This window comes from Littorina saxatilis, linkage group LG9, assembly GCF_037325665.1.
Source record: "Littorina saxatilis isolate snail1 linkage group LG9, US_GU_Lsax_2.0, whole genome shotgun sequence".
Lineage (NCBI taxonomy): Eukaryota > Metazoa > Mollusca > Gastropoda > Littorinimorpha > Littorinidae > Littorina > Littorina saxatilis.
In genome coordinates this window covers 936,114-949,452 of record NC_090253.1, presented here as the reverse complement: position 1 = coordinate 949,452, position 13,339 = coordinate 936,114, and the positions used below count along the sequence as shown (strand labels likewise).

General features: G+C 43.4%; 1 protein-coding gene across 1 annotated transcript; it reads right to left on the bottom strand.

Moving 5' to 3' along the window:
- Positions 1-5,846: 5,846 nt before the first annotated feature.
- On the bottom strand, positions 5,847-13,300 carry LOC138975022 (orexin receptor type 2-like). The gene is made up of 2 exons (XM_070347670.1): positions 12,880-13,300; positions 5,847-9,490 (listed from the first exon to the last, which is right to left on the bottom strand). Exon 2 carries the CDS (start codon positions 9,449-9,451, stop codon positions 8,351-8,353), a length of 1,101 nt encoding a protein of 366 aa, XP_070203771.1. The 5' UTR covers positions 9,452-9,490; positions 12,880-13,300; the 3' UTR covers positions 5,847-8,350.
- Positions 13,301-13,339: the final 39 nt, after the last annotated feature.

Below are 13,339 nucleotides of genomic sequence, written 5' to 3'. Positions count from 1 at the left end.
TTTTGTAATCAAATTGATTGAAATTTTGTTCAATCAATCTTCGACAAAACTCGGACTTTGGCATTGCTATTCAGCTTGGAGACTTACAAACTAATTAATGATTTTGGTCATTAAAAATCTAAAAACTGTTTTAAAAATTCAATTTCGGTTTCTGCTCATGCTTTTCTTTAGAGACCTTTGCTAAATTGATAGGAAATGCATTGATGTTGAGTTAACACAGATTGTATTCTGGAAAAGCATCTACATTTTGCCAAAAATTATAGCGACAAATTGTGCACCCTAATTAAAGCATTATATTAATTCTCGTGTCATTTCATTCACACTTTCTTTGCGAGTTAATTAATAGGAGTGCCGCGGAAAACTCTGAAGTGCTCATACACGGACTCTCAAAATCAAAACTTAATGAACGGAAACTCGTAAGCTACCTTACGTGGTTTTATTTTGGAGTTTTTATATTTTTTTCAGATACGAGTTTCCAACAGTTTCAATAAAAGAGCGCTTACAAGACAGGAATATATACAACCTTTCGTCACAAAGAGCGCTTACAAGACAGGAATCTATACAACCTTTCGTCACAAGACAGGAATCTATACAACCTTTCGTCACAAGACAGGAATCTATACAACCTTTCGTCACAAAATGCGCAAACAATCAAGGAACACTGTGGCGGAAAAAAACGCCTTTCGTGCCAAAAGTCACTTCCGATGTCCCATGATTTCACCGTCGCTATATGTCGGTACTGAATGACGTAAGTTGAAACAAAAAAAACCGGCGTGAGACATGCGAGCAAAATGGCGGGGAATTTCTGGAGAAAGAGCACACAGTCACTCAAGCTGTTGGGTTAGAAGAGAGGGCTGAAACACACCAGTGCAGTAATGAAATCTCTCTCTCTCACTTGTTCAAATTTCAAAGAATCCAACGGGATTTAAGATCAAAGGTTAGAGTCAGTTATCGACTTAAAGACGGATCATTTTGAGAAAGGGAATGCCCTGGTTTCCGAAAAGACAATGTTTTAAAAATACTGTGTCAAATTGTTATTGGTTGTGGAAGAGTTGCTTGCCTTGTTTGTCATGCCTTTCTATGTAAACACTGAGGCAAGCTTCACGCTCTGTGCCTTTCTATGTAAACACTGAGGCCAGCTTCACGCTCTGTGCTTTCTATGTAAACACTGAGGCAAGCTTCACCATCTGTGCCTTTCTATGTAAACACTGAGGCAAGCTTCACGCTCTGTGCCTTTCTATGTAAACACTGAGGCCAGCTTCACGCTCTGTGCCTTTCTATGTAAACACTGAGGCAAGCTTCACCATCTGTGCCTTTCTATGTAAACACTAAGGCAAGCTTCACCATCTGTGCCTTTCTATGTAAACACTGAGGCAAGCTTCACCATCTGTGCTTTCTATGTAAACACTGAGGCAAGCTTCACCATCTGTGCCTTTCTATGTAAACACTGAGGCAAGCTTCACCATCTGTGCCTTTCTATGTAAACACTGAGGCCAGCTTCACCATCTGTGCTTTCTATGTAAACACCAAGGCAAGCTTCACGCTCTGTACTTTCTATGTAAACACTAAGGCCAGCTTCACGCTCTGTGCCTTTCTATGTAAACATTAAGGCAAGCTTCACGCTCTGTGCTTTCTATGTAAACATTAAGGCCAGCTTCACGCTCTGTGCTTTCTATGTAAACATTAAGGCCAGCTTCACGCTCTGTGCTTTCTATGTAAACACCAAGGCAAGCTTCACCATCTGTGCTTTCTATGTAAACACCAAGGCAAGCTTCACGCTCTGTGCCTTTCTATGTAAACATTGAGGCAAGCTTCACCATCTGTGCCTTTCTATGTAAACACTAAGGCCAGCTTCACGCTCTGTACTTTCTATGTAAACACTAAGGCCAGCTTCACCATCTGTGCCTTTCTATGAAAACACTGAGGCAAGCTTCACGCTCTGTGCCTTTCTATGTAAACACTAAGGCAAGCTTCACCATCTGTGCCTTTCTATGAAAACACTGAGGCAAGCTTCACCATCTGTGCCTTTCTATGTAAACACTGAGGCAAGCTTCACCATCTGTGCCTTTCTATGTAAACACTCAGGCAAGCTTCACCATCTGTGCCTTTCTATGAAAACACTGAGGCAAGCTTCACGCTCTGTGCCTTTCTATGTAAACACTAAGGCAAGCTTCACGATCTGTGTTTTCTATGTAAACACTAAGGCAAGCTTCACCATCTGTGCTTTCTATGTAAACACTAAGGCAAGCTTCACGCTCTGTGCTTTGTGCACTGTCCGCTCAATATAATGCTCTTTTCGTTCTAAAGTCGCACACCGGAGCTGACAATCATCATTGTGGATGTGCTTGCGTCCCTCAATGCAAAAATCGAGCGACCACGTGGGGAGAAGTCACGTGTAGCCTGACTCGATGTTATGCGAGGAAAAACAACTCTGCCAAAACTGATACGATCCCGACAGAGTAATTTTTGGAATCCGTCCATTACCTTCGTGTGTGTCATTTCAGGTTGCCATACCTCCCTGAGTTCTATATTCTGTACTGTACCTGTAGCCAAGGCAACAGGGGGAAAGCCACCACACTCAGCTGGCGAGGATAGAGGAGAGTCTCTGAACTGTTCTTTTTGCCTGGAAGTGTTGACCTCGCCGAAGCTACTTTCCTGCCACCACACCCTTTGCTTGACGTGTCTGGAGTATTTGACGTCCCGACAAGGATCTGCGTCATTCCCCTGCCCTCAGTGTCGTAATGATAGCGTCATTCCCACAGGAGGCGTGACCGCCTTTCAGACCAATTTCTCTCTGCGCTCCGAAGATCTTGAAAGAGCCAGAAACAAAACCCTGTGTATGACTCACCCTGATCAAAACCTTGACCTTTACTGTGCTGACTGCAAGCAAACCGTGTGTCTCAAATGTGTGCTGACCAAACACAAGCAGCACAGCACCAAGGATGAGCTGTGTCAACTGCAACAACAGACACAGCAAGCCATCAGCACCAGCTGTAAACTGTTCACTGTTGCCAAGGAGATGAGAGAGGGGCGGGGCAGTCCCCAGGCTGTGAAGAACCTGACTCCAGCCAAGACAAAATACGTCTGGCGACCAGTGCTGAGTTGGGACATGACGGAAGATGCTATCGAACTATATGTCACTAAGTTTTTTGGCAGTGTCCAGAAAGTCCAGATGGAAGCAGCAGCGCCCGAGGTTAAGGTGAAGCAGATGTTTTCTTGTGGCGACGGGGACGACACTGAAGTGTTCAGTCTGTTACCCAACAATGATGACACTGTGTGTGTGTCATTCGCGCGACATAAATCAAAAGAAGATGCACCAGTCGAACTCTTTGACGTAAAAGGAACCAGATTAGGGACACAGTCAAATATCTTGGGAAAACAATCGGCAAAATGTAGAGGTGGATTAAAGATTATGTGGACGACAATGAACAAAGGAGATTTGATGCAAACGTTCGACAAATCACAGAAGAGTAAAATCATTACACTAATCCAGACTTCACCCGAGGCTGCTGACATCAAAATAGTCAAAGTAACATCAGAAGACCCATTCGAAACAGAACACACACTACTCGTCAGCATCAAGGTTGGAACTCACCGTGCGTTCGACAGGGACAGCAGCGAGTGGCTGTTTGTTGGTGGATACCACATGATTACAATTTGTCATTTCTCACATGATCTGACCATGACCAGCGGCATATCATAGCCAGCTGGATTCTTGCTGGCGCGGTCAGCTACTCTACTTTTTAAAGCTGAATTATTTTAAAGGTTTTGTATGTGAACAATTATGGTATTTATTTTGCGAATTGTTGTATATTAATTACAAAAATGACAATTGAAAAATCTGAATTTGGGACAAAGTATTGTATGCCATTTTTGTTGTTGAGTGCGTCTGGTCTAAACCCTCCAAATAAGGTTTTGAGTGTGTGTAAAAAAAAAAAAATTAAAATAAAGTTTTTTTCGCAATTTTATTTGTCATTTGTTATTTTGCAAAAAATGTATGTGATACTTTTAGCAACCAGCCGAAGTTTACTGTCTGAGTTTGACTATATTTTATAAGGCGAGCGTCCCCAGCCACCATGATCCTGCATGCGTGTTTTTTTACATTTAGTCAAGTTTTGACTAAATGTTTTAACATAGAGGGGGGAATCGAGACGAGGGTCGTGGTGTGTGTGTGTGTGTGTGTGTCTGTCTGTGCGTGTGTGTGTGTAGACCGATTCAGACCAAACTACTGGACCGATCTTTATGAAATTTGACATGAGAGTTCCTGGGAATGATATCCCCGGACGGTTTTTTTGTTGTTTTTTTGATAAATACCTTTGATGACGTCATATCCGGCTTTTTGTAAAAGTTGAGGCGGCACTGTCACATCTTATTCTTCATCATTTTCTGATTCCAAAAACATATAAATATGTAATATTTGGATTAAAAACAAGCTCTGAAAATTAAAAATATAAAAATTATGATCAAAATTAAATTTTCGAAATCAATTTAAAAACACTTTCATCTTATTCCGTGTCGGTTCCTGATTCCAAAAACATATAGATATGATATGTTTGGATTAAAAACACGCTCAGAAAGTTAAAACGAAGAGAGGTACAGAAAAGCGTGCTATCCTTCTCAGCGCAACTACTACCCCGCTCTTCTTGTCAATTTCACTGCCTTTGCCACGAGCGGTGGACTAACGATGCTACGAGTATACGGTCTTGCTGAAAAATTGCAGTGCGTTCAGTTTCATTCTGTGAGTTCGACAGCTTGACTAAATGTTTTATTTTCGCCTTACGCGACTTGTTTCTTTTTCATGCTGGAATGCGTGACACCTTCGCGATTCGCGCCTGACATTTTGCCAACTTTTACGCAGATTGTCGCAGTCGAAACGATTTCACCACGCTTATTTGAAAAGGTGATTGCAATCTTTGTTTTCCTAATTTAATACCGTGCATTAATGTTTGTTCTTTATAAAATACTTTTTTTATGTTTATTTATTTTACCTGTATTTAATTTTGACATTTTGACATAAAAATTAGTTATTCTTCTTCGTGACATTTTTTTTATTTAGAATTTTAATTGCATTAAAACCTTTATTCGGTTATTTTTAAATTTATTTTCAGACAGTTTGGGTTCAAAGAATACATTTTATTTTTAATCAAATATTTTTATTTTATGTATCGGATTTTTATTAAATTTGTATCATAAAATTTGTTCTCAGCCTTTTTATTTTTTTTATTTGATAAAATAAATCCAAAAACAAAGAGACTGCCAACCTTCAATATTTTTTTTTTTTTTATAGAAAAAAGTTGCTGAAGTTTTGTTGTCACCTACACGACCACCCGTTGTCTTCAGCAGCTGAGAGGCGCCTGATTTCCCCACGGTTCCCTGCTTCGTTCCACGCCGACTGGCACTACAATCAACGAAGCAGTAGTGGGGAAGGACTATTTACGGGTCGCCCACTGCACTCCGTAACTAAAAGCTAAGTGCACCATGTCATTGCGCCTTTAACCACCAAGTCACCTTATGTATTTGTGATTTCATTTGAGTGGTGACAACGTGGGGTGTGTGACACCTGCATTAACCAGCGCTTTTGGCAGAACAGTTAACGTTCCTGTCTATACACGGGATCAGCGTGTTATTATCATTTTCTAAACTTTAACTGGCATTTTCTGTCAGTGACCCGTTTTTTACGTTTTGAACGTAAAACCATCTTTTGGAGTGAAGTCTCGAGGGAGGTGGCGAGATAGTATATAAACAGGCGTCTGAAACTTATGCTTTTGTTAATTCTATCTATTTGTATGACTGCGAGAGTGGATCGTGGTGTGATTAGATAGTTAGCAGTAACTAACCGTTGTCACGCACACATGCACAAAACACGCACGCAGTCTGTCATCCACGACTCAAAACAATCTTACTCTTTCGACTACAAAACACAAGTTGACACGAACAGTAGATTAAGGACGTTTCTTACAACAAATCAATTATACATAACATAAATACACATACCACTCATTAACAAACGACAAAGACAACAACAAGATCAAACAGTAATAAAGCCAATGACAACAAAGAGTAATTATTTCCTATTTAAAGCATCCTTCACACCTCACTTTCGCTCAGGTCACAATGACGTTATGGTTCCTGCACGTTTAGCTGTTAGGACGGGCTAAGGCTAATGTTACCGTGCTTGCGTATCCGAAATCGTCCATGAACTGGAGTTAACGAGGCCGTAGTGCGAAGCGACAGGAGTCATCGGTGACATGAAATGAAATGAAAATGGAAATGAAATGAAGTAAAACACACGTGAAATACCTGAGCACGAGCTCCACGAGACACTTGCAGTTAACCAGCGTCTACCGGTGACAGGCGAAATAGAGGAACACAGGCGCTCCAATACAATACCTTTAACAGCACAGCATAAAAGTATGCTAATATTAAAGCCGCTTGTGACAACCGTTCATAATCACCTTTTGGTGATCTATTGAAACGTGACAGTGCGGTAGTGGTCGCGCTGAGCAGGATAACACGCTTTTCTATATCTCTATTCTTTTTAGCTTACTGAGTTTGTTTTTAATCCAAACATATCATATCTAATGTTTTTAGAATCAGAAAATGACGAAGAATAAGATGAAATTGTTTTTGGATCGTTTAATAAAAGAATAATTTTAATTACAAGTTTCCGATTTTTAATGACCAAACTCATTCATTAGTTTTTAAGCCACCAAGCTGAAATGTAATACCAAAGTCCGGCCTTCGTCGAACATTGCTTTGCCAAAATTTCAATCAATTTAATTGAAAAATGAGGGTGTGACAGTGCCGCCTCAACATTTACAAAAAGCCGGATATGACGTCATGAAAGGTATTTATCGAAAAAATGAAACACATGTCCGGGGATATCATTCCCAGGAACTCTCATGTCAAATTTCATAAAGATCGGTCCAGTAGTTTAGTCTGAATCGCTCTACACACACACACACACACACACACACACACACACACACACACATATATACACACACACACACACACCACGACCCTCGTCTCGATTCCCCCTCTATGTTAAAACCAGGTGATAGTGTGAGAAGTAGAACAAGGTAGTCAAAGAAACCAAGAGGAAGTAACTGCAGTTCAAATTGCTTCAGAAAAACAAATACAGGAAATTCCCTTCCACGCACGGGTGAACACATCACACACACACACACACACACACACTCACACACACACACACACACACACACACACACACACACACACACACACACACACACACACACATCCATATATGATGCGTGCAAAGTACATCGACCAAATGCCCGGCGTCGCAAACTGAAATAAAGCTTGCTCGAAAATGTAAATACGTACAAAACTCTGTGAATTCTTTGAAATGAAAGAAAACTCCAAGAAAGGACTGAAATGTAATTGTTAAGTCAAATTTAACACCATCTGTTTAAGTTGAAATCCAATCCCAGAATTCTCAACGAGTCGAGGACTATTAATGTTGGTAAGAACAATAACAAAGAACTTTACCAAAACATATGCGACCGTAAATGTTGGCAATCCACATCATCAGAGCCAGTATCCACGTAAAACATGATTACTTTTGTTTGTAATCTCTCGCTGTGGAGAGGTTGGTGGGAAGGGGGGGGGGTGAGGCGGGGAGGAATGGGGGTAGGCTGAAAACGTCACATGTTAAAACACAAACCGAGCACTTCTCGCACAGTCAAGTAACACACACTCTCTTTTAAGACCGACAGTCCGTCTTCTTCTTCTTCTTCTTCTTCTTCTTCTTCTTCTTCTTCTTCTTCTTCTTCTTCTTCTTCTTCTTCTCTTCTTCTTCTTCGTTCATGGGCTGTAACTCCCACGTTCACTCATGTTTTTGCACGAGTGGATTCGTACGTGTATAACCGTTTTTACCCAGCTATTTAGGCAGCATATGCGACGCCGATCGGGGGAAGCATGCTGGGTATTTTCGTGTTTCTATAACCCACCGAACTCTGACATGGATTGCAGGATTATTTTCCGTGCGCCCTTGGTCTTGTGCTTGTGTGTACACACGGAGGGGGATAAGGCACTGGCAGGTCTGCACATTAGTTGACCTGGGAGAAAGGAAAAATCTCCACCCTTAACCCACCAGGCGGCCGCGGCCGGGATTTGAACTAACGACCTTCCGATTAGGAAGCCGATGTCTTGCCACTACGCCATTGCGCCCGTATGACCGACAGTCCTATAAAGCAACTGTTGTTTCCACTCTGAAAACACCTGGGAAGACTTGTTGAGGCTGGTATGTGTGTTATTAGTGTGACTCACAACCAACGAGAGCCCGGCACTCTGGGAAGACTTGTTGAGGCTGGTATGTGTGTTATTAGTGTGACTCACAACCAACGAGAGCCCGGCACTCGTGTCTGAACTTGCAGGAGACGAAACTGTAGACCAGGGGGTTGACAGCACTGCTCACAAAATGCCATCGCAACAGTATGGAGCGAGCATTTCTCTCCAGGTCTTCTATGGACGTCTTGGGATCTGCCTGGTCCACGATCGACATAGCCAGGGTGGGGAAGTAGTTGACAATGAAGAGCACAGTGAAAACAAACAGCATCAACGACGTGCGGGCAGGAACTTGTTTGACGATTGCACCAGGAGGGCTGGAGTTGGCGACAGCACACTTTGACCGACGATTCAATGTTGTTGTGGTTTCCCGGTGCTGCCACAAATGGCGCGCGATTCGTGCGTACGACACGACCATAATCATTACGCTCACACAGTAGGACAGAGCCAGAACCCCAATGTATGTTGTGGGAAACGCAGTGTGGCGATATGTGTCAGCAATAGTACACGTGACGCCCGTGATGTTAGAGTCTGGGAACGTAATAACGTGATCGCCGGCCAGCACAGCGTAGGGCCAGGCGCCGAGGACAGCCACCACGACAGCGATTACCACAGCCCTGTACGCCCCGCGGACAGAGTCCAGGGTCGCTGGTCGGTCCGTGCAGATGACCTTCTGGCGGTCAACAGCCACGGCCACTAGGATGACCGCCGTGAAAAGAATAAGAGCCGTGCTGCCTGACCGGATGACCTTGCAGCCCCACGTGGCGTAGAAGGTGACGTTGAAACGGATCTCCACGATCTGCAGGGGGATGGCCAGCACGTTGGTGAGGAAGTCGCACACAGCCATGGCCAGGATGTACACTCGGGGCACGCTGGCTTTGAACCTCCGGTAATACACCACCAGGACGACGGTGTTACCCACAAGGCCAAGCACCAGGAGGACACAGAGAAACGTAAGCGCTGGTGTTAAGGCAGAGACCAGCTCCATGTTTCTCAGATGCAAGAATTCACCTTTGCCATCATCAGAAGCATCGTCTCTTGTTGTGGTTGGTACAGACACTGTCCTGGTTGGGTCGTCTGTGACAGAAAAGGTACTGTGGTCGACGGTGACAAGGGAAGAAGCTGTGTTGGTCGTCATTTTCTGTAGACGCTGGTAGACCTTTCACCTTGAAGGAATCTATTGAACAAAATTGACGGCTGTTAATATACACACTATTCAAAACAGACAAAGTCTTTACTAGCGATGACAAAGACGACACAACTGTCGAATTTTAGACTTTGAAGTCTTGTTCAAATCTATACTGTTCAAAAAAAGAAACGCATAGTTGCTACTTGCCAAATTTGTTTTATTTTTCTAAAAAATTAACAGAAAATCCAATATTTAGATTATTTGTTTGAAATTTGGTATGGACACAGTTGAATGCACACACAGTTTATTTGCATCTTCAAATCAATCAGTCAATCAATACGATTGGGTGCCGAGGCTGTCAAGTCAGTAGGGGGTGTGACTGTCTTGAGCAGCAACAACTGCCCGGCACCTTCTGGGCATGGACTGGATCAGATGCCGGATATCTTGCTGTGGGATGGTGTCCCACTCCTCCTGAAGTGCCTGCAATAGATCGCGGTGATTTGCCGGCGCTTCTTCTCGCCTGCGCACACGTCTGTCCAATTCATCCCAGAGGTGTTCTATCGGGTTCATGTCTGGCGACATGGATGGCCAGGGAAGCACCTGGACATGGTGGTCGGTGAGGAACTGGGTGGTGAGTCGTGCTGTGTGCGGGCGAGCGTTGTCCTGCTGGAATATGGCATCCTGGTCAGCCAGAAGAGGAAGGGCGTGTGGGCGCAGAATTTTCTCCACGTATCGCTGGGCAGTTATGCGCCCTTGGACGTGCACCAGGGTGCTCCTTCCAGCGGTATTGATCGCCCCCCACACCATGACGCCTCCACCACCATGAACGGGTGCCTAATCCACACAGTTGGGCGCGTAACGTTCGTTTACTCTCCGGTAGACCCTCCTCCGACCATCATGTCGCTGGAGCAGGAAGTAGGACTCGTCGCTGAACCACACGTGTCTCCAGTGATTCCGGACGGTCCAGCGAAGGTGCTGGTTGCCCCACTGCACTCGGTTCTGGCGATGGCGGCGGGTGAGGACAGCTCCTCTGTGAGGTCTGCGAGCTCTCAAACCAGCTTCATGCAGGCGGTTCCGCACGGTCTGGTCCGATAATCGGTGTGGCCCGGGGAGAGCCTGGACAGAAGATGAGGCCGACAGGAAACGATTCCGGAGGTGGCGGAGCCGTATGAAGCGGTCGTGAGCAGCAGTTGTCGCCCTTGGTCTTCCCGCTCGTGGCAAGTCAGCAACGGAGCCAGTGGCTTGAAACCTGACCCACAGTCTACTGATGGTGCTCTGGGACACGTGGAAGTGCCTGGCGATTGCACTTTGACTTTGGCCTGCTTGTAAACGACCCAATGCAATTTGGCGGTCTTCTCTGCTCAATCGGGCCATCTTTCGTCGCTGAATTGTCGTCTGATTTCTTTGTGGCGAACAATCCGCTTTTATGGGTTTTGGAAGACATGGTGAGAGCTCAATATTCCCCGAGTTTCACGAGATTACACTGAAGCATGACGAATGGTCATGCCAAATGAGCAATTTTGACATTGTAGCCACTGATAACGCATGCGTCACGTGCAGAGCTCACTTGTGGCAATGGACGAAAGGTCGACGACCAGATAAACATTTTCTGCAGTTTGGTGGATATCCTTGTAGCCATATAATTAAATTAACCAAATATTACAAGCTATGCGTTTCTTTTTTTGAACAGTATAACACACAGAAGCAAAAACAAAAGAGGAGCAAGCACAACTATTTTTAGCTTTTTCCACAATAGGCCATCAGCGTCCCGACCATTGTGTCCCCTACTGGTAAATCTAAATACCAGGTCAGAATCATTTCAAACGGTGTGCATAGATTCTTCTATCTAGACATCCCTGAGAGAAAAAAAGGGGAGGTCTACATATTAACTTTTTTAACGATTTTTATTTGGGAGTGGTGGAATATAAATGTTCTCTCAAACAATATGTTTTTTAATCATACAGTTTGGCCTTGCGTATGTTTTATAATACCATTTCTTGTGCAGACAAAGGAATAGAAAGTATCGCTATAACTATTATATGTAACTAACAAACTGTACGTGAAATATTATTCAGGATTGTCGAAGTTAGAGAAGAAAAAAAAAAAGGTCAATCATGATTTAGAAAGTAAGAGATTCTGTGATTAGTCAGGTTACCGGTTACAGTCTGCATTGATTAAGGAACTCGCTCAACGACTCTCTGTCAGCCATGAGGGCCATTTATAAGTGGGAAATATAGAAGCCAACAAAATACCCAGACGTATACCATAATTTATGCGAAGGGATGAGGTCGATCGCATGACGCAAAATGATAGTATGCTAAAGATCCCACGATTGACAAAAGGGTCTTTCCTGGCAAAATTGTATAGGCGTAGATAAAAATGTCCACCAAAATACCCGTGTGACTTGGAATAATAGGCCGTGAAAGGTGGATGCAGCGCCTATAGGCTGTTGATCTACTGGCCGATGTGAATGCGTGATATATTGTGTAAAAAAATTCCATCTCACACGGCATACGCGCTTTGAACTTCGGATAAGGCGCTATATAAATACCCGTTATTATTATTATTATTATTATTATATACTGGCAATCGTCTGAATTTCTTGGTTTTGTCAGGGCGCAACCGCTTATAGCGGAGTCACCGATGTGGACCAACTCGCTCCTGTTTTGTATCATGCGTGTTTGTCATAACAAAATCTGAGCATAAGCTAAACTTCCCTACGGCGAACGATGCCTTTAGCTTTACTTGTGACTTTTAGTTTCATAATTCCTCCATTTGAAATTGTCAGAAAATACAAGTTTGTTTCAGTCAGCCCTTGTTGTACAAACAAGGTCAAGGTCGATCATTGTCGTCTTGCTCAACCCTTATTGTACAAACAAGGTCAAGGACGATCATTGTCGTCTTGCTCAACCCTTATTGTACAAACAAGGACGATCATTGTCGTCTTGCTCAACCCTTATTGTACAAACAAGGACGATCATTGTCGTCTTGCTCAACCCTTATTGTACAAACAAGGACGATCATTGTCGTCTTGCTCAACCCTTATTGTACAAACAAGGACGATCATTGTCGTCTTGCTCAACCCTTATTGTACAAACAAGGACGATCATTGTCGTCTTGCTCAACCCTTATTGTACAAACAAGGACGATCATTGTCGTCTTGCTCAACCCTTATTGTACAAACAAGGACGATCATTGTCGTCTTGCTCAACCCTTATTGTACAAACAAGGACGATCATTGTCGTCTTGCTCAACCCTTATTGTACAAACAAGGACGATCATTGTCGTCTTGCTCAACCAAGAGGAGGTAAATCAAAATCGATTTGTTTTCTCCGGAGAAGGCACTCTTTATAACCTTTATAATAGTACACAATTTGTATGGACTTTAATGATACGGTGGTAACATACAACTCGTTTGAAATCAGAAGGCAACATACCTTGCCCTAGTAACGACAACGGCCTGCAGTGCTGTGTCTCTGAAGGCTGCTTCAACAGTTGTGTGTTTAGAAATCTGTTCTCAATGGTGTCCTCCAAAAGGTAAACGTTTCAATAAGGAAGTAAATTAGTGTGGGTTGTAATGCATGCTATCGTTCACAACAAATGAACTCCAAAAATAACTGTCGGGTTTGTACGGGCCGTTAAAGAACGAATACTCTTGCTTTCATTGAGGCAAGCTTTCCACACGTGCTCCTTGTCAACGTGTTTCAGACACACCTCTCGTTAGTGACTGGCCCAGTATGTCACGTGGGAAAGTTTGCCTCATCAAAAGCAAGAGTGTTCACTCTTTCAGAACCCATACACACCTGACAGAGTGATGTTTGAACATCATGTATTTCACACAACATTCCGTTATAAGGAGAGGACGCTCGGTTATACTCTTCTCATTTAAAACCTAAA